The 21,324-nt window shown below is 40.1% G+C and overlaps 1 protein-coding gene across 2 annotated transcripts; it reads right to left on the bottom strand.

The window, feature by feature from the left end:
* Positions 1-7,044: 7,044 nt before the first annotated feature.
* myb (v-myb avian myeloblastosis viral oncogene homolog) lies at positions 7,045-21,061 on the bottom strand. 2 transcript variants are annotated; one of them, XM_055016168.1, is made up of 16 exons: positions 20,904-21,061; positions 19,300-19,417; positions 19,140-19,211; positions 18,949-19,041; positions 17,275-17,495; positions 16,955-17,171; positions 15,491-15,568; positions 15,136-15,240; positions 13,252-13,503; positions 13,010-13,125; positions 12,804-12,918; positions 12,628-12,723; positions 11,588-11,686; positions 10,781-10,861; positions 8,591-8,784; positions 7,045-7,980 (listed from the first exon to the last, which is right to left on the bottom strand). In XM_055016168.1, the coding sequence occupies exons 1-15, from the start codon at positions 20,924-20,926 to the stop codon at positions 8,638-8,640; spliced, it is 1,833 nt and encodes a 610-aa protein (XP_054872143.1). In that variant the 5' UTR covers positions 20,927-21,061; the 3' UTR covers positions 7,045-7,980; positions 8,591-8,637. The 2 variants fall into 2 exon arrangements, with proteins under 2 accessions (XP_054872143.1, XP_054872144.1); XM_055016169.1 differs by lacking the exon at positions 8,591-8,784.
* Between the last annotated feature and the right edge of the window lie 263 nt (positions 21,062-21,324).

The following is a 21,324-nucleotide window of genomic DNA, read 5'->3' as shown; positions in this document are numbered from 1 at the left end:
TAGAACTTTTTTTAATCTCTCTGTCTCTTTCTGCATGTTTTTTCAATTTTAGTCCCTTTTTGTCTCTTTCTGTTTATTTTTTGTCGATTCTCAGTCTCTCTGACAGTTTTTGTCTGTTTCTGTTTTTGACTTTTTTACTTGTTTTGGACTGTTTTTGTCTCTAATTTTTTGTCTCTTTCTGTTTAGTTTTCTTATTTTTTACTTTCAGTCTCTTTCTGCCAGGTTTTGTTTGTTTCTGTGTTTTCGACTGTGCATGTTTTGGTCGGGGTTTTTTTTGTATTTTTTAAGTTTCTTTCTGCTTTTTGGTTTCTTTCGGTCTCTCTTTCTGTCGCTTTCTGCATGTTTTTGTCTCTTTCTGTCTATTTTTGTCATTTTTTAAAACTTTTTTGTCTTTTTTCATCTCTTTCACTGTCTTTCTGTCACTTTTTGGCTTTTTAATGTTTCTTGTCTGTGACTGTGTTTTTTGTCTCTGTGTCTTTTTCTTCTCTTTCTGTCTTTTTCAGTCTCTTTCTGCCAAATTTTTATCTGTTTTTAATTGTGCTTTTGACTCTTTCTACTTGTTTTGATGTTTTTTTTGTCTTTTGTATGTTTCTGTCTCTTTTTGTCTTGTTCTGTCTTTGTTTCTGTTTCTTTCTGCCTGTTTTGTCTCTTTTTGTCAAATTTTGTAAAACTTTTTTGTCTCTGTCTTTTCATCTCTTTCTGTTTCTGTCATTTTCTGTCTCTTTCTCTGCCAGTTTTTGTCTCTTTTTAGTTTATTTTTGTTACTTTCAGTCTATTTTTCTTGTTTTTTCAAATTTGTTTTATATCTCTGTCTCTTTCTGCATGTTTCTGTCTCTTTTCGTCTCTTTCTGTCTTTGCTTTTGTTTCTTTCTGCCTGTTTTACCTCTTTCTATCGCTGTTTTTTCTGCCTCTCTGTTTCTCTACATGTTGTTTTTTTCCTCCGTCCCTCCGTCCTGCCTCCCATCCCTCCGTCCGTCTTCTGGTCCTTCTGGTGTCTCCAGGCGGGTTATCAGGGCCGTCCAGCCCAGCCCAGCCCTCCTACCTGACCGCTGGCAGCAGGGAGCGGCTGCAGTCGCCTGAATATCTGCGACCACAACAGCAGCAGGAATGAGGAAATCTAGAGAGGCAGCGCTGCGTTCAGGAGCCCGCCGTTTCTGCAACATCCGGCTATAAATCTATTGTGACACCAAACCGAATTTATGAGCCAATCTGCTTGCGACAGACATGTTTGATTTGAAAAGGGAAAGGAGGCTGGAATAAATTAAAAAAAACAGCGACTTCTGCTTTTAGACCTGAATATTCACACACACATGTTTAACATTTATGATTTAAAAATCATTTTTGACATTTTGGACCAAAACAGGAACACAGAACCATCATCTCAAGCATTAAATCCACATTTTTCTCCACATTCAGCGTCTCTCTTCACGGGATTCAACCCTTTAAACTGTAATTATTTAAATTTATTATAGCTTCATCATTTTATTCATGTAGATTTATTGTTTTTTTATTTGTGTGCTGATGTTTTTTTTACTTATCTTCCTGTCAATGAGCTTAAATAAAGTTCATCAAATCTTACTGAAGGAAAATTAAATCAATAAGTCACTAAAGTTCAATCACAGCTTTTATTAAACACTGAATTCTGTCATCAACACTTTGTAAAGTACAGAACGATTATTTAACTCCAGGATTTGGTTTTGGTTTTTTATTTTTCTGTTCATGAAGCACTTTTCTATTGCACTTATTAAATTCTCTGCTGTTTTTTGCTATTTTTCATGTACATCAATAAAAATATAATCAACTTTTCTGCAGAGCTGCAAAATAAATGTGGTTATTTACTGAAATATTTCCTTTTTTCTGGTACTTTAAACCTCCACTGCCACAACAGTTATTTGAGAATTTCATTTATTTTGCAAATTTAGTTTCAGACAAACACAAAAACATGTTTTTTTAATGAAATGATCGGTTTTCAGATTTATGTTATTACTTCTGTAGAGCAACTTTAGCTAATATGAAACAACTTTAGCTCATTTTCGAGCAACTTTAACTAATATAGAGCAACTTTAACTCATTTACACTACCGTACAAAAGTTTAGGGTCACTTAGAAATGTCCTTATTGTTGAAAGAAAAGCAGTTTTTTCAATGAAGGTCACATTAAATGAATGATAAATCCAGTGTAGACATTGTTAATGTGGTAAATGACTATTGTAGCTGGAAACAGCTGATTTTTAATGGAATATCTCCATAGGGGTCCAGAGGAACATTTCCAGCAACCATCACTCCTGTGTTCTAATGCTACATTGTGTTAGCTAATGGTGTTGAAAGGCTCATTGATGATTAGAAAACCCTTGTGCAGTTATGTTTTATTAAATATCAATGACTGATTCTCTCCTTGGAGCTTTGTCTTCAGAAATAAACTTTGATGTATATTTACTGGACTCTGACATAAACATTAAACTGCTGTAGTTTTACTGTTCAATCTATCACACATCCCATAACACTGATGCTCAGAGTTGGATTTAAAAAAGAATGACAGAAAAAGTTTTGAGGCATTGTGGATAAAGTCTGAGGTATATTTGATAATTTTTCACTCATTTTGGGAAAGTTTTTGCCATTTTGGGAAGATTTATAGGCCATCTGGAAAAGTTAAAGGTGTTTAGCACAATTTCTGGTCCTTCTAAGGACAAATTTAACACAATTTACACAATTTTAGCGTGTTTTTGGACGAACAGCGGTAGTGTATGTATGTTCCGAAACCTTTACTTCAGCAGCTTTAACACAATTTCTACTTTTATTCTGTTTTCTGAAGGTTTCTAAAGATGGGTTTGTTATTTTTATTTTGTTGTTATTATTACTGGGAATGATTCAGAAGTATTAAAGTAATATTACACATGATCATGACAGTATAAATGTTTTTACACAGCACTAAACAGGACTAGAAGAGAAGAATAAGAAGCGACACTGAGTTTATAATAAAACAGTCGATAGTGAAGATCAGCCTCATCCATCTGGGCTCATAGTGCTGCTGTCAATAAACCACAAAACACACACACACACACACACACACACACACACACACACACACACACACACACACACACACACACACACACACACACACACACACACACACACACACACACACACACACACTGGAAGCAGGTGTCTGTGGATCTCGTGGGCTTTGGGGCTTTTTGGTGCAGAACAAGAAGATGGTGAAATTCCTACAGTGAAAGTCTGAGTCTTATTCTGGCCTCTTTCCACTGAACACACACACACACACACACACACACACACACAAAACCACACATCTGCAACAAGCGCTAAAAGGAACTTTCAGACCCGTCGCTCCTGTTGAGTCAAAAATATACAAACAGTAACTTTAATCATGAGAAGCTTGATCTTGGACACAGTTGGATGTTTCAACCAGACAATGAGCCCAAACACACATCATACGTGGTAAAGAAATGGTTCCATCAGGCTGGAATGAAGGTTCTAGACTGGTCTCCCCAAAGTCCTGACTTAAACCCATCAAGAACCTGAAGAACCAAGTCAGAAAGACCACACATGTAGTGGAACCGAACCAGAATTGGTGCCGTTCAACTACATTTGTTGTCTTTCTGCCTCAGACTTGAGTCACTTAAATTGATAGTATAATGATACTGCCACCTCCATGCTTGACGGTAGGTATAGAGTCTAGAGGAGTCAAAGGTGAACCAGAAGACTGAAACCAGAAGAACCAAACTGAGGAGGAAACAGACTAATTTAACCAAATATTAACATTTCTGTATGTTTATTTATGATCCGTATTTCCAGAAAACATTTAATAAAACTATAAAGAACCAAAATACAGGATTGTTTTAGTGACAAAGATTCATGTTTCAATGGTTCCATCATAAAGTCAGAGCTCTAGGAGTCACTGGAGACTAAAGAAAGATTTTATAGAGGATAGGAACTTTAGTTCATGGATTTTTTCTATAAAATCTGCCTCAGAAACTTTGTTTTTGGCCATTTTTTGTCCTGAATAAGGTGGTTTTTGATGAATTATCACCATTTTCATGTGAGATATAGTACATTTTCCAGCATGTCACAGACTATTAGCTTATGGTTCCATCTTTTGTGTTTCTGTTAAATGTATTTAAACCAGACTGCAGTTTTTTTGGTTCAGGAATCTAACTGCATCGTCTGCATAAAACTGAATAAACTGACTTTATTACTGAGCTGCTGACACCTAGAAAGATGATTTTTCTCTCACTTTCTGGCTCAGATCTCTTCATTAACAGTGTCTCCACCCTCTGAGGTTGGGTCACTGTGGAGGACCAGGCCGGTGGGGCTGCAGGTGTCTGGACTCTGGGGGGAGGAAGTGACGCTTGGTGGGGAGCAGCTGGAACTTTAGCTCCTGGACTGAGTCGAAGCCTCACAGGAAAACCAGCGTCTCCTCTAGAGACTCGGTTTCACTTTACTGCTCCGATGTTATTTTCTCTAAAAACACCAGAGCAGAATGGAGCCGTGCACGTTAGCAAACCCCCCCCCCACGTGTACAGAAAAGGAGGCAACGGTTGGATCATTTGCTTATTTCCTTCAACACTGATAAACTGAGGAGGGAAAGTTTTATGAACCTCGACTTTATGACAACAAACCTTTGTATCGGCGAGATTAAAAGTGTGTGTGTGTGTGTGTGTAGGTGTGTGTGTGCATGTGTGTGTCTGTGTGTGTGTGCGTGTGTAGGTGTGTGTGTGTGTGTGTGTGTGTGTGTGTGTGTGTGTGTGTGTATTTGAATACGACAGTCCTGTCAGGTGTTTGAATACCAGCGATAGCCGACACTCGTTCGCTTTAAACGGTGGAATTAGGGTTTTATTTACTCTGCAGGTCGTTTATGTTAAATTTCTCACTTTACATCTTAAATACGAGGAAATGTTGTTTAATGTTGAAGCGTTTAAACCTCTGAAACCTAAACTAATTCTGTAACTGGGTTGGTTTGGTTGTATTTGGTTTTAAAGCTATTTTTCATAATTATTCTGAGTTATCACCAACCGGTTCTAATCTGTTAATGTAAATATGAAGACGGGAAACTCTGTTCTTGTACTTTTGATAGTAAAAGATGATAAAAGGCATCTTATCTAATTTTTAAACCATAACACCATTTATCAGCCAGTAAATGTAAAAACAGGTGTCATGCCTTCGAAGGCATTAATAATTTCATAACGGTTAAAAGGTTACAAATAAGTTCATAGTGTGTACATAAATAAGTTGATTTCAGGTTAAAAACTGTTGAAGGACAATGGCTAAAAAGTTATCGGAGTGAAACACTTCTTCATAAAAGATCGTCTTGATTATTTTTTAGAGCGAGTGTTCATCACCTGTATAGACAATCTTTGATGTTTTGACGTCAGACAGACTAAGGGTTTGGCAGAAACATCGCATGTTTACGCTGCAGTGGCTAAACGTTTGAGCCTAGAGAAATGTTCGTCTTTGTAAGTATCAAGTTTACGAAACACTCATGTAGAGGCCACAATTTTATAAATTATTACTTCATAAAGTTTTGTAAACTCCGCCGTGTTTTCACTGTCAGCTAACGATGTTAGCGACGTGTATCAGTTAGCTGTTGTATTAGCATACCACTACAGAGATGGTGATTGCATATTCATTTGTATGTTACAGTTACCAGTTTTTAGAAGATGTCTTCATAAACCCAAGAACAGAAAGCCTTGTGTGTGGAGTATCTTTGATGGTTGGCTGGCTGTCTAGCATGCAGCACAACAGGAAAAAAATCAACAAAGAAACTGAGCAAAATGAACCCAAGTAAAAAACAAACTTTACCCGTTTATAATGTTTATTCTGCTGTTTTTCTCTACCTGTATGTGTTTGTCTGCCTTTACATTGTCTGCAGCTGTTTGATTCATATATTAGTGTTCATTTATTCTGTTTATTCTCTAACATACTGTCCAAACATCATCCTGAATATAACGTAATATACTGATTCTGTTTAGAAGCTAAACTGCCGATTGTTGTTTTAGTGCTTCAACTTTGTGCAAAGACAATAAAACTGAATCTAACTGAATCTAAAATTAATCTTAAAATATAAAAATAATATAATAATTGTTTTAATCAAATTTGGCTAGATTCAGCTCAGACCAGCAGTCATAAGATCAACATTCATAGTTTTCAAGAGACGAGACGAGTATGGAAGCAAATTAAAAATGTAAACAGTTAAATATCTGCAGCATGTGGAGAGAAAACTACCACAGAGACAAAACTGTCAAAAAGAGGAACGAAACAACACAAATGAGCCAAAAAATAAGAAATAAATTCTGAAAAACGACAAAACTAAGACACAAAACAAGAAAAATGAGAGACAACATGACTGAAAAGATCAGAAATGACAAAGTCAAGACAAAACTGTCAGAAAGAGACAAACAGGACACAAAATGAGAAAAACGGCACAAAACGAAACTACAAGTAGGAAACCAAAACAAGAAAACCAAGTCCATAATGTGAAAAAACACAAGACTACAGTGAGGAAAATGAACCAACAGTGAGGAAAAAATTAGCTTAGGCACATACTAGTGGCACATTTTCTCTCACCTAAGGTGAGGGAAAATGTGCCTACAGTGAAAAATGAACCAACCATAAGGAAAAATTAGCCTATAGCAAGCAAAAACTAGCTTACAGTGAATAAAAATGAACCTAACGTGAGTAAAAATGAGTCTATAGTGAGGAAAAATGGCCTTACAATGAAGAAAAATGAACCTACAGTGAGTAAAAATGAGCCTACAATTTGGATAAATGAAACCATAGTGAAGAAAATGTGCATACAGGGAGAGAAAATGATCTTACAGTGAAGAAAAATGAAACTATGGTGAGGAAAAGTTAACCAAATGTGAGGAAAGATGAGCCTATAGTGAGAAAATGAGCTTACAGTGAAGGAAAAATGAAACCACAGTGAGTTGAAATGGATCCCCAGTGAGTAAAAGTGAGACAGGAGCAAAGTAAAACTATCCAGAAAGTGTGTAGATGTGATAAAAACTCAGATGAACAGCAGGTCGTAATAAAAACAGCACACTTTATTTACTAGGCAGTTTAGAAAAGTATAAAAACATGAAAACTTGGCATGTAAAAAGGCGTTTATGAAAACAATCTCTGCTCAAAGCTAGTATCAAAAACAGGCATAAAAACATGAACTGCTCAGTGTTGGGCGCCGACCGTCTGTAAAAAACGTAGAAAAAGGTTCAGCTGGGCACAAATAAAAGTGAGTGTTTCTGACGGAGGATTGATCAGCTTGGTGCGACTCCCACTGGGTGAAGCTCATAAATAAACTCTACAGATCAGTTTGTTCTCGTCCCCACAGATAAACCAGACGTTGAAATGAATTTAGTCCTCGTGAAATAAAGCTGGCGATGCGCTAATACTCTTCAAACACTTGAAATTCTCAGCAGACCCATGAAAAGCGAACAGGAAGTGAAATCCAGAGGTCAGTTTGAAATCCTTAACATGCTGAGTGGTAATGCTAGAAGGGCTTAAATACTTTAAACAACACTGCTCCGTCGGCCAACAACAAAACAATAAATTAATCAACTTGTTCTTTATATTAATGTCAAAATTTGTAATTAAAAATACAGCCCGATGCAAACAGAATCACCGTTTCCCATTTTATAATACAACAGTAAAAACACAGATCAGGAGTACGTTCATAAAAACCCAAAGCGAATATAAAAGATTCGTAAAAAACAGAGTCTTTGGTTGGTTGAAATCCCAACGAGTGTGAGTGTAAAAACACCAATCGGCACGAAGCCTCTCCCAAACTGTTGTACCACAACAAATAAGACGGTCCGCCAAGGCTCCGCCTACATCAGCAGCGTCTGCCCAGGCTCCGCCTACATCACCAGCGTCCTGGTCGGATAAGTGTTAATGTACTTCTGCTCCGACGCTAAAAGGTGATCCTCGGCTTTCCCACAGGTCGCCTGTTCCCAGGAGCTCAGCTGAAGGAAACACAGGAAACAGTGTCGTTAGATATAGTGTCAATCAAGTTATATTCAAAAACAGCTGCAGGAAACACAGAGTCGTTAGATATAGTGTCGATAAAGTTATATTCAAAAACAGCTGCAGGAAACAGTCGTTAGATATAGTGTCAATAAAGTTATATTCAAAAACAGCTGCAGGAAACAGAGTCGTTAGATATAGTGTCAATAAAGTTATATTCAAAAACAGCTGCAGGAAACAGTCATTAGATATAGTGTCAATAAAGTTATATTCAAAAACAGCTGCGGGAAACAGTCGTTAGATATAGTGTCAATAAAGTTATATTCAAAAACAGCTGCGGGAAACAGAGTCGTTACATATAGTGTCAATAAAGTTATATTCAAAAACAGCTGCAGGAAACACAGTGTCATTAGATTCAGTGTTAATAAAGTTACAGTCATGAAAAAAATGATCAGCCCACCCTTCCCTTGTTTTCTTCTATTTCTTGTTCATTTTAATTCCTGGTAACACTAAAAGTCCATTTGTTTGGACAAATATAATGATAACAACAAAAATAGCTGATAAGCGTGTCATTTTAGAGCTACTTCCATGCCTCATGTGGCCACCAACCCTGTATGAAGTCCCAGTGTCTAAGGTGGAAAAGCTGGAGAGACTGGTTAGCTTCTACACAAGGAAATGGCTCGGTTCAGGAAGTACGACGGCAACAGGAAGCAGACAGGCGCGCAAAAGCCATCGCGCAGGCGAAGCAGGGGCAGTGGATGACCTGGGAAGGAGTGGAAAAGACGAAGATCTCTGGTCCAGAGCTGTGGGATACAGAGACATTTAGAGCGAGCTTCACCATCAAGGCGGCCTATGATGTCCTACCATCACCCAAGAACCTCAACCAATGCTACGGTGAAGGCCCTACATGCTCTCTGACTCCGGCTACACTCAAACACATCTTAGTGGGCTGTAAGACCATCCTCGTTCAAGGCCGTTACACCTGGCGGCACAACCAGGTGCTGCAGTGTCTGGAACTGGTGCTGGAGATGCAGCGCATGAGTGTTAACGCCCTTCCACCCACATCGACCCGAAGGCAAGAAACTACATTAGTCCGGGAGGGTGCCTCAGATTCTGGGCAGTTGAGAGGGACTGCGACTGGAGGATGCTGGTAGACCTGGACCAAAAGATCTGTTTCCCACCTGAGATCACATCCACCTACCTGCGACCAGACCTGGTGCTATGGTCGGCTTCGCTTAGGCACGTCAACATCATGGAGCTCACAGTGCCCTGGAAGAGCTCGGTAGAGGAGGCCTATGAGAGCAAGAAGCTGAGGTATACGGAGCTTGCCGCTGATGCAAAGCAGCGAGGCTGGAAGGTGAAGGTCAGACCAGTCAAAGTAGGCTGCTGAGGATTCGTAGCCGCCTCAACATCCACGTTTCTCCGGGAGATGAGAGCATGTGGGAAGGCCCACCGATCAAGAACCTCTCCAGAGCGGCTGAAAAGGGAAGTCAGTGGCTGTGGATGAAGAGAAAGGACTCCACCTGGGCCTTCAGGTGAGTAGACGGCATCTCGGGGGTGAACCTGGGATGCTGGGATTCACTGCTGAACCCTCTGGAGGTGTCGTGGGCCTATCAGCGAAACACTGAGGAAGGAGGGCGTCCACTTGATAATGTGGTTCTCCATTTAGCGTTTGATGATTTTCCACAGGTTTTCAGTTGGATTTAGATCTGGTGATTGAGCAGCCAAGGCATGGTTCCAATGTTCTGGTTCTCCATCCAGGCTTTAACTGACCTTGTCTTGTTGGAAAATCTAGTCACTGGAGGCAGGAAAGAGTTTTCCAGCTGATGGAAGAAGACCGTTTTCTAAAGTAGCCCCAAACATGACCTGGTTCATTCACCCTGTTCCACCCAGACTGAAACTACCCCAGATGGTCACTGATCCACCCCCATGTTTTACTGTAGGGCCAGACAGTCTGGTTTGTAGCTTCTCCAGGCTTCCTCCTAACCAGTAAGCTGGATGGACATCAACTGAAAACTGGATTCATCCCTGAAGAGAACCTTAGCCCAATCATCAACAGTCCAATCCTTGTGATCCCAGCAAAGAGTAACCAGCTTTCCTCTGTCTTTCCTTGATGAAGAGCTTCTTCCTGTCCTGTGTGGCTTCAGACCAGCTTCAACAAGTCGCTTTTCCAACTGTCCTTGTCCAACAAGTTCCATTTCTCCACACTCATTTTTAAGGTTCCTGGAGGTCTGAGGATGATTCCTGACAGGAACAGATGAGTGACGGTCATCTGGTGGGTAGAAAGATGTTTCCTGACCAGCTAGCAGTTTGGTAGAACCATGTTGGGCTTGTTTTTTCTTGGTGGAATGAACGGCTGTATTGGAGATCTTCAGTTTTTTGGCTACCTGTCTCTCACTCATGATGGCTGCCTTTGTGGCTTCACATAATTCTTTAGTTTTAGGCGTTATGTGAGAGCTGACAGCTTCTGAGTTGTGCTACGGCTTGAATATCAGCAGGAAACCACTCTAGACCTTTGAAATGTCCTCTTATATACCCTGGAATACAATGAAGCTGAAGCAGGTCAGATAGGACAGAAGGTATTCTGGAATCAGCTGCATTTAAAGTCCTGTTCATTGTATTCTTCAGGTAATAAACCTTTCATGGTACCAGGCATTAAAATGAACAAGAAATTAAAGAAAACGAGAAGAGTGGTCTAATAATTTTTTCCATGACTCTATGTTCAGAAACAGCAAGAGGAAACACAGCACCGTGGGTTTTAGTGTTGATAAAGTTAACTTGAAGAACATCTGGACTCACCTGTATGGGGCTGCTGCCTCCTCTGTGAGGCAGGTGGTATTTATGGCTGTCCTCAGTCAGTAACGAGCTCGTTAGCAGGTCCTGTGCAGGTACATATACAGAAATATTTAATAAAACTTTATTTAAATAAGTTAAAATACAAAAAGATGTCAATAAAACTTCATTTAAATTAGGTTAAATACAGTTTAAAGTGCTTGAAAGGAATAAACAAACAGCAAAACAAGAGACGAGGGGTTCAGATAATTAGAGATAAATGTAAATATGAATCCAATACTTTTTTCAATTATTATTTTTTAACTAACTTTAAAAACAAATATATCAATTTATGTATTGATTATTTTCTGAATAAATCAATCAGCTGTTTGGTGAAAAAATGTCAGAAAATGTTCAAAATGTGGATCAGAGTTTCCTCCAATGTCTGGTTTAGTCCAAAGATCTTCAGTTTACTGTCACAGAGGAAATAAATCAGAAAGTATTCACATCTAAGGAGCTGGAATCACAGTTTTACTCTAATGGATTAATTAATTAAATTAAATTAAATTAAATTAAAACAAAAGCCAGTTTAAAGACATAATCTTTAGTTTTAAGACTTTTTTTTACCATCCTGTGACATTTCAGAGACAAAAACAATAAAAATAATACACTAAATATCTGCAGATTGGACGCTAACAAAGATGAAAACCGGACATCTGAGGAACCAAACATCTGATGGATTCATCCTGAAAGACTTCATTCTCCTTCTAAACTGAGTTATCTGAGGTTCAGGTGAGTTCTGAGGACACCTGAGGAGGTCAGAGGTGAACTTACAGGAACTTCCTGAGGCGGTCCGTTGGGCGAGAAGAGCTGAGTGTGGAGATCCTGACCTTCCCACTGCATGCAGGGACTCCTCTCACAGGGAGACTCCGCCTGAAGAAAACCAGGAAACCAGTAAACACCAACATACATGAAATAAATATATAAATATGGACATAAATGCAGCTTCACGTGATGCTGCAGAGACAGTTATTCTAACCACACACTGATCTGTAACCTGCTGCAAAATGTAAAAAATAAACCCCAAACTAAAAGTTAAATTAAAATAAAAATCTGCAGATATTCATATGTCCAGAAATCTGATTAAAATAAGAAAAATATTATTAAAATGTTGGAAAAATATTAACCAAGTGTCCAAAAAGGTCATTAAAATATGAAATACAATATGAATGCACCTGAAAATATTAACGAAATGACAGAAAAATATTATTTAAATGTAAGAAAATAACAATAAATTTAATTATTGAAATGCTTAATATATCGATAAGCTCTCTAAATATATTACTAAAATATTATATAAGAAAATATCGGAAAATACTGATAAAATGTTGGAAAACATTAAGAATATCAAGAAACATTCAAAAAATGTCTGAAAACACTGTTCTAATTTTTAAAAATATAATAAATCCCAAAATATTATTAAAATGTCCCAAAACTATTATTCTGTCTGCAGATACTAATAAAATATCAAAATATAATGAAAATGATCAATTTTATTATAAAAAATGTACGGAAATATTAATGAAAATACCAGAAAATACTGACAAAATTTCGAAAAACATTAAGAATACGAGAAAATATTAATAAAATCTCCAAAAACTATCATTCTGTTTGTAGATACTAAAAAAAATTAAAATATAATGAAAATAGTTAATAATATTTAAAAAAATGTCTGAAAATGTCAATAAAATGACAGAAACTATTATGTGTGAAAATATTAATACCATGACTGAATAAATGTACAAGAATACAATAAAAACACCTTTTATCTGCATCACATTCATGTTTTTTGTGTTTTTATTTTGTGATCGTACCTCCTGCTTGATCTTCTTCAGCGGCGGCTGATCGATGGAACATTCCATCGGCTCCTGTTTGATGGACTCAACCATCTGCTGCTCCAGAGGGGTGTTCTGGAAACAACATGAACCTCAAGGTGAGTCCAGACCCAACAGACAGGTAACGGCAGCAAACACACCTGAAGAATCCTCACCTGCAGCTTCAGAGGTCCGTACTTGGCCTCCTGCTGCGCCAGCGACGACCTGAAGGGCGTCGGCGTCCGAGGAGTCGACTCTAGGATCGACCGGCGGATGTTTGGAGTCCTGAACCTGTGGAGGAGAAGAAGAAGAAGAAGATAAACTCTGACTCCACGGATGACAGAAATCAGTTGGTGGATCTGCTGCAGGAGAAGATTCTCACATTTCGTTCTCCTTCTGAGGCCGGACCGACTCCATCAGAGGTTTGGAGTCGACCGGAGAAGTCATCGGGATGCTGTCGCTGTCCGAGTGTTCAGGGCTCATCGACTGGTTCAGGAACTGCAGGATCGATCAATCAGTCACTCAATCAATCAATCAATCAATCAATCAATCAATCAATCAATCAATCAACCAACCAACCCACCAATCGGAGGAAGCACGTGTCTGGAGATGAACCAAACTCACCGAGTCGATGACGGACTCCATGAACTCTGGGATCTGGTTGGAGAACTGTGGTGAGCTGTGGTTGCTATGGTTACTGTTGCTGCCGCCGCTGTTGGTGCTGTGGGCGCGCGTCGCCGAGGCGCTCTCCTCCGGCAGGCAGCTCTGGTCTAGCGGCAGCGACGGGGCGGCCGTCTGGTGGTGAGGTAGAGACAGAACCGGTCCGTCAGAACCCACAGAACCGTGGCTGGTCCAGCTGTGGAAGGGAAGGTTCATCTGGAGGGGAAACCATGGAGACACCATTAGCAGGTAGTCCACGGTTACTGAAGTTAGTTACTGCAGTTAGTTACTGTACAATGAACACCGTTAGCAGGTAGTCCACGGTTACTGTAGTTAGCTCCAAACACCGTTAGATAGTCCACGGTTACTGTAGTTAGCTACTGTACGATGAAAAACACCATTAGCAGGTAGTCCACGGTTACTGCAGCCACCTACTGATTTAGTTACCGTCAGGTTATTTTAGAAAATTGCTGGCAAAATGTGCAGCTGATTGTCATGCTAACTAACTGTCAGGATAACTATCAGGCTAACTAACGGTCAGGCTAACTGTTAGGCTAACTGTTAGGCTAACTAACTGTCAGGCTAACTGTTAGGCTAACTAACTGTCAGGCTAACTGTTAGGCTAACTGACTGTGAGGCTAACTAAATAGTCAACAGTGCAAATGCAAAAAAATCCATCAATATTGAGCAGAAAAAAAAACGAAAAAACCAAAAAAAAACCCTAAATATTAAAATATTTGGCTGCAAGACTAAAATATGCATCAGTCTCATACAATGTTGACACCTCTTTTGTGGAGTTAAACAATGAGAACAAATGCAGACAAAAAAAAAAAATATTGCAGAAATGTAGAAAATGAATCCAAACGCGTCCATCTTTTAAAAATAAACCTTCATGTAACCAAACCCCATTTAAAACAGTTCCAGTTTATACCCAGATAGAAAGTTCTGGATAATTTCAGCTCTGACTTGTAGCCTCCATGTTTTTAGAATCAGGATGAATTTCTGCAGCAGCTACATTCATCAATAAGTCAGAAATACGACAGTTTGTAGCGACTCAATAAATCCTGAATAATGTCAACAATAGAGCTGTCAACTATTCTAAATATTAAATATAACACTGGAAGAAACTCTGATCCACATTTTTCATCATTTTTCAGACCAAACTAATGGATTAATGCAGAAAATAATCATTACTGGAACCTTCATCAAACTATTCAGCATAGTTCTAATTTACAGATGAATATTTTCCACCATTTTCTGACATTTTTCAGACCAAACTAATCAATGAATCCAGATATATAATCATTATCTGCAGCTCTAGAATGAACTTTCATCAAACCAAACTCCATAAAGAAAAGCTGCAATTTAAATATTAATCTTTTTCATCATTTCTAGACATTTTTTAGACCAAACTAATTTATTTCCAGGGTATGTAAACTTATGACTGTATAATCAGCTGTTTTTATTGATGAGAAAATTAGTTTTAGGAATGAGAACACAGTAAAAGCAGCTGCTGCATCTTTAAACTACCAGAATCCTTTTACATGGACCATGTCTGAGCTGTTTTTTCTGGACTATCTGTGTTAAATCCTCATGTAGTTCTATCTCTGACTGGTTCCCGCTCAGGTGCAGCTTTAATCCAGACTTTTCTCGGCCCGTTTGGAGCTGCAGGCTCTGAGAAAAGAGAAGGGGAACTCTACTGTAAAGGTTGCACAAGGCGCCTCTCGGAGAGCCGATAAGGACCTTATTTCACCACTTCTGCAGAAACAGACCCCCCAGATGTTTCCTCTCTGCATCCGACCACTGTCCTCAGCGCCGGGTCAAACATAAATCATGCTTCAGACTCACGGGCAGCGCCGGCTGGCCTCGCAGCTCGTTCTCCGTGGACATCAGCAGCAGCTCGATCTCCTTCACCCTCTGCTCCTTCTCTGGGTCCTCGTCTCCATAGTGTCTCTGGAAGGACAGTCAGGGTTAAATCCAGCTCCGCTCCCAGTAAAAACATTCAGGGTTAACTCCAGACCAGCTCCATCTCCCAGTAAACCCTCCAGGAAACCAGTAAACCCTCCAGAAAAGCCTCCAGTAAACCAGTAGACCCTCCAGTAAACCAGTAGACCCTCCAGAAACCATTAAACCCTCCAATAAACCATTAAACCCTCCAGTAAACCAGTAAACCCTCCAGTAAAACCAGTACAGCCTCCTGTACCTGGATAGCAGCAGTGCCAGGGTGAGGGATGTTGGGGATGTTCAGGATGTTCAGGTGTAACGCCATCGGGAACGGCACCTGTTGGTCCAAACACATCAATGTTAATACTGTAGAGCTGCAGATGAAGATTATACATCTGGAATAATCCATTAGTTTGGTCTGGAAAATGTCAGAAAATGGTAAAAAATAATCATCTTTAGATTGGAACTCTTTAGAATAGTTTGATGAAGGTTTCAGTAATGATTATTTATTGGATTAATCCATTAGTTTGATCCAAATATCTAGGAATGGTGAAAAATATTCATCTTTAAATTGGAACTTTCTAGGTTCATTCAACTGGATTACTCCATTAGTTTTGTCTGAAAATGGTGAAAAATATTCATCTTTAAATGGGAACTATTGAAAATAGTTGGATGAAGGTTCATTCTAGAGCTGTGAATAATGATTATATATCTACATTAATCCATTAGTTTGGTCTGAAAGTGTCTAGAAATGGTGAAAAATTTTAATATTTAAATGTAAACTACATTGAATCGTTTGATGAAGGTTCCAGTAATAACGATTTATTGGATTAATCCATTGGTTTGGTCTGAAAAATGGTGAAAAATGTGGCTCATTGTTTCCTCAAACATCTTGTTCTCTCCAAAGATGCTGTTGTTGTGTTCATAAGTTTACATACTATGGTAAAATTTGTGAAATATTTGTTGAAGAAAATATGTTTGATGGTTGAAAAGCTTTTCTTTCATTTAGGGTTAGTGGTCAGGCAGAGTTATTTATTGTCACAAAATGACCGCGTTTTGGCTGTTTTTATTTAAAAATTGAGAAGATGAAGATGAAGTCACTCCTGATCCTAAAATCTGCTGGAGGCGACCAAAGCTGGAGCTAAAAATCAGGATTTATTCATAAATGTTCTCTGTCTGGGTTTAAATTAGAACTTTTTTGAACAGAGTTTGGTTTGATGAAGGTTCATTAAATGGCTGCAATTAATTATTAGTTTAAATATTGATTAAAATTTGGTGGTTTGGTCTCAAATGTCAGAAAATGGTAAAAAATGTGGATCAGATTTTCTTCAGTGATCTTTAGTTTACTGTCTTAGAGGAAAGAAAGCAGAAAATATTCACATTGAAGAAGTTAAAATCACAGAAATTAGACTGTTTTTATTTTTAAAATTAATCCTGATCCTACAATCTCCTGGAGGTGACCAAACCTGGAGCTAAAAATCAGGATTTATTCATAAATATTCTGTCTGGGTTTAAATTAGAGCCTTTTTGAACAGAGTTTGGTTCAATGAAGGTTCATTAAAGGGCTGAAACTAATAATTAGTTTAAATATTGATTAAAAATTTGGAGGTCTGGTCTCTAAAATGTCAGAAAATGGTAAAAAAGTTCTCGCTGAAGAAGCTTGAATCAGTTTCCAGATGTTGGTTCTGGTCCTGTTGTTTTTTTTGTTTTTTTTTTTACTCACTCTGTCGGTCATGAAGTTGTAGCTGAGCGGCGACAGCGGAGGGAGCTGATTGGGCGAGTGGTGGGGGAAGCCCATGATGTGATTGGCCGTCTTGACGTAGCCGTGGCCAATGGAGAGCGAGGAGCCGGTGTTCTTGGCCGAGCTCTGCAGGTAGCCTTCCTGCTCCACCTTCCTCCTCATGGTGGAGTTCCAGTGGTTCTTGATGGCGTTATCCGTCCTGCAGGGAGACGTGCTTATCAGAGGCTCTCAGAGAACATCTGTGGACGTCTGATAAGGTTCCTCATGAGGACCTTTGACCTCATTCTCTTTTCTATCCTCACCTGCCGGGCAGCAGCTTGGCGATCTCGGCCCAGCGGTTCCCCAGCTTCTCGTGGGCCTGGTAGATGATCCGGTCCTCCTCCTCGGTCCACGACGTCTTCTTCACCTCCGGGTTCAGGTGGTTGTGCCAGCGCTCGCGGCACTGCTTCCCGATGCGACCCTTCAGGTGCTTGGCGATGACGGACCAGCGCTTGGCTCCATACTTCTGGACCAGCTCGATCACCTGCAGCGAGAGAGAAGGAAGGAACGCCATCATCCAGGAGAATCTGGACCTCAGGTGAGCCCAGACACCTGCTGGGAGTTTCCAGAGCAACATTAGCCGCTCTGCTAATCATTACTGCAGCGTCTGGGTGGAAATTTAACTCCAGAGGACGGAGCTGTTGAGCAACGGTAGAGTGAACCAACCGAGGAGGAGTTGCTTCAGAGACGTTGCTTTAATCACACAAAGATTGTTTTCAGACCCAACAGGATCCAGAGCTACAAAAAAGCTGAAAAAACTCTACGAGTCGCTTCGTTTGGGCTTGAAAATGTTAGAAAAATATCTCAGTTTGTCCACAAAGTCCACAAAAATCCACTTACATTAAAAAGAAACAAATCCTGAGCAAAGTTTAAGCTCAAAAATCCCCAAAATGAAACCAGAGCTGAGCTGCGTTTTCCCTAAAATCCCACAATGCATTGCTCCACATCCTGCAAATCAGCAATAACTTCTGTTTTTATCACAGAAAATGTCATTTAACATGTAGTTTTTCTGAAGATATCAGGTCAGCGTCACATTTAGGAAGCTTTAAGAAGTTTTTTGATAAGAAAAACTGAATAGCTGCTAATTTACATCAACTAATGGATGAATCATCACAGATCAAGGTCAAGGAAAGCTGAGTAATCTGCAGCCACAACGTGCTGAAGTCCAGCTCAACTTTACTTTCATTCTCATTAATCTGCTGTTTTCTGCTGCTTGGCCTCGAAAATGTCAGATAACGGTGAAAAAAATTGCAAAATATCCACAAAGTTTTGCATTTCTAATTTGAAAAGAAGCTTAAAGTCGGTGTACTTGTGAAATCTTCTCACATTTAGCAGAATTAAATCTCATTTCTGGTGTTTTTGTTCCTGAAACTGCAGCAGAGCTGAGCCTTCAGTGCTTCTTAATGGAAATATTTTAGCTCATTTTGTGTTTCTAAACGCTGTCAAACTGCAGCAGAGTTTAGGTTTTAGTATTAATCTGTAATATTTGAGTAAATCTGCACATATTAGATGTTAATTTTACACTGTTTACCAACATCTTCTACCTGGAATAAGCAACAAACTACATAAAACACACTAAAAATGTGACGTTTTATTGACTTAATTTAGTTTTTTGGTGCCACATGACAGAATAAAAACTGAAATTAATCTGCAGGTGTGATAGAAATGGTGGGAAAGACTCTGAACATCTAATTCTAAATGTATTTTAATCTATTTTAGTAGTTTCTATTCCCCTGTGTGTAATAACAGCGTTTTCTGAGCCTCATATTTAAAGGTTTTAGTGTTTCTTCATGTAGATATTTTAGTGTTTTATCTCATTTAGTGTTTCTAAACGCTGTCAATCTGCAGCAGAGTTGAGGTTTTAGTGTTTCTTCATGCAGATGTTTTGGTGTTTCAGCTCCTCTAGTCTCTCCATGTGTGTCTCCTCGGTTCCTCACCCTCTGGTCCTCCTCTTTGGTCCACGGTCCTTTGATCAGCTCCGGGTTCAGAACTTTCTGCCACCGGTGTTGACACTGAACGTCCGTCCGGTTCTGCTCGGAGCACGGAGCAAACACGACATTCATGAAGTTCTGAGCAGCTTCAGAGATAAATACCAGAACTATTCCAGGTTCTTTACATGCAGACTCACCGTTAACAGGCTGGCAATGAGCTTCCAGTCTTCAGAGCCGTGAAGCTCCACCAGTTTCTTCAGCTTCTCGTCCTGAAAAACAGAAACCAGTCAGCTGGAGATCCTCCTCAGAGGGCTACAGGTAGAGAAGAACCAGAAGCAGAAGCAGAAGCAGGCCTACCTCCTCTCGGGTCCAGCGGGTTTTACCGAGGTGCCGTTTGCCCGTCTTGGCCAGAGAGCCGTCGTAGTCGTGCTCGTACATCTCGGCCTCCTCCTCATCCTCCTCGCTGCTGTAAACACTGAAGGTGGAGTCCAGCATGAAAGAGACGGGAAATAAAAAAGCACAATAAGTTCCAAACTACTCCCTAATCATCCCCGAGCTGCTGAGGAGGAACAGAACCAGTCCTTCCTGAAGGTTTGGCTGCAGGCTTTGGGCCAAGACGCCCACAGGGGGGGCAGCAGGGGAACTGGTTCTCTGTTGTTGGTTTCCACAGATACTGGGTTTGGCGCATGCATCATGATTTTTTTTGTGTGACCCCGACGTGTTCAGACCTGCAGCCCGCATTGTACAGTGTGCATGTGCGCGCACACGCACGCCGAGAGCTGAGCGAGCCAATCAGAGCGCAGAGGCAGCCAGGTACGGAGCGACAGGTGAACTGGAGCTGCGCGTGCAGCTTCCTTATTCCTCAACGTACTGAAAAAACTCGCGAGTTTTTATCACGAGTTCTGCTAAAAGCATCAAAAAACATTTTAAAAAACACAATTTCGACCGAAAATAGCGCGTTTTTTTAGGACGAAAAGAGGAAAAACTGACGAAATAATCCAGAAAGTCAAGTTTAAACGCGTTATTTGTACTGGAAATTTGCTGCGTAAGTGTTTTACACTAAAAAATAAGCTAAAAAGTTTAAATAATAAAGTTTAAATAATAAAGTTAAGTTAATGTCAGCAATGTACAAATTTAACATAAAAACTCTACAAAAATATCATGATTCGTGTTTTAAATGAAGTGAAAAACTTTAAATATTGACATTATGACGCTGCAGAGTTCATTATAAAGTGAATAATTTACATATTTAACATTAAAACGCCACAAAAACAATATAGAACGCAACTGTACCTGATTGTAATAACACACAGAATAAACCAACTGTTCATGAAACATTAAAATTCTCAGAAACTTTCCAACAAACTCGCAGCTTCTTCTTCACATTAAACCAACAATTAAAGATTAAAAAAACTCCGGAAAAACGCTGCGAAGCTTCACGCAGAAAACACGTTTTATTTTCAGAGGAATCAACAAGAAAGTTTCACTGCAGAGACGAGAACAGACCAGAACTAAAAGCTGCAGAAACAGAAAACTAAAAGCTGCAGAAACAGAAAACTACAAGCTGCAGATCAACACAACCGAGAAACTAGAAGCTGCAGCGCCGCGTTCAAGATGCTCCGACTTGAAACCGAACGGACCGAATCTGCGGCTCGGAGCTTCTTTATAGCTCAAACTTGACTTTATCAGAAGCACAAACCGGGTCCGGCCCAGTGCTGCCGTCCCCCCGGGCCGCTCCGGTCCGGTCCGGTGCGCGGCGTGGCGTGGCGTGGCGTGGCGTGGAGCAGCGCGCCGTGGAGCAGCGCGTCGTGCGTAACAGTGCCGGAGCGCACATGACCACCTGTCAGTGGCGCGCTCTGCTCCGCGGGGCTCGGAGCGAACAGAAAGTGGACAGACTTAAGGAATAAAGTGAGAAAGCAGAAATAAGAGGCAGCGGGAGGACGGAGGCGGCCTCCGGTCACCTGTTTCTGGGCCGCCGGGTCATGGCTCCTGGAGGCGGCTGCGGGTCTCTGGATCCGTCGCTCTCTCGGCTGCTTCTCCGGACTGGAGGTAGCTTGACATTAATTTAAACTGCGGCTGCCTCCGCCCGCTTCTCCTCCCTTCCTCCGCATCCCGGCTCGTTTGGCGCTATTCGGCCCCTCGGACGCATTGCGCATGCGCAAACAAGAGCCCTTCACGGGCGGTCAGAGTTTCAGGGGACGTGAAGAAAACGAGTTGAGCTTCAAGGAACTGGACATTTTATCAGAAATATGTCAACCAGTGGATAAGAAAAAGCTTTTATTTAAATAAAAGTGTTACAACTTCACAATTAAAACAGAACGACCCATTTCTGAATCATAAATTGGTCCATTAATGTGTAAAACCACTTTAAAGTTGCAGCTG

This window comes from Amphiprion ocellaris, chromosome 12 (genome assembly GCF_022539595.1).
Source record: "Amphiprion ocellaris isolate individual 3 ecotype Okinawa chromosome 12, ASM2253959v1, whole genome shotgun sequence".
Taxonomy (NCBI): domain Eukaryota; kingdom Metazoa; phylum Chordata; class Actinopteri; family Pomacentridae; genus Amphiprion; species Amphiprion ocellaris.
This window is presented reverse-complemented; position numbering and strand designations above follow the sequence as displayed.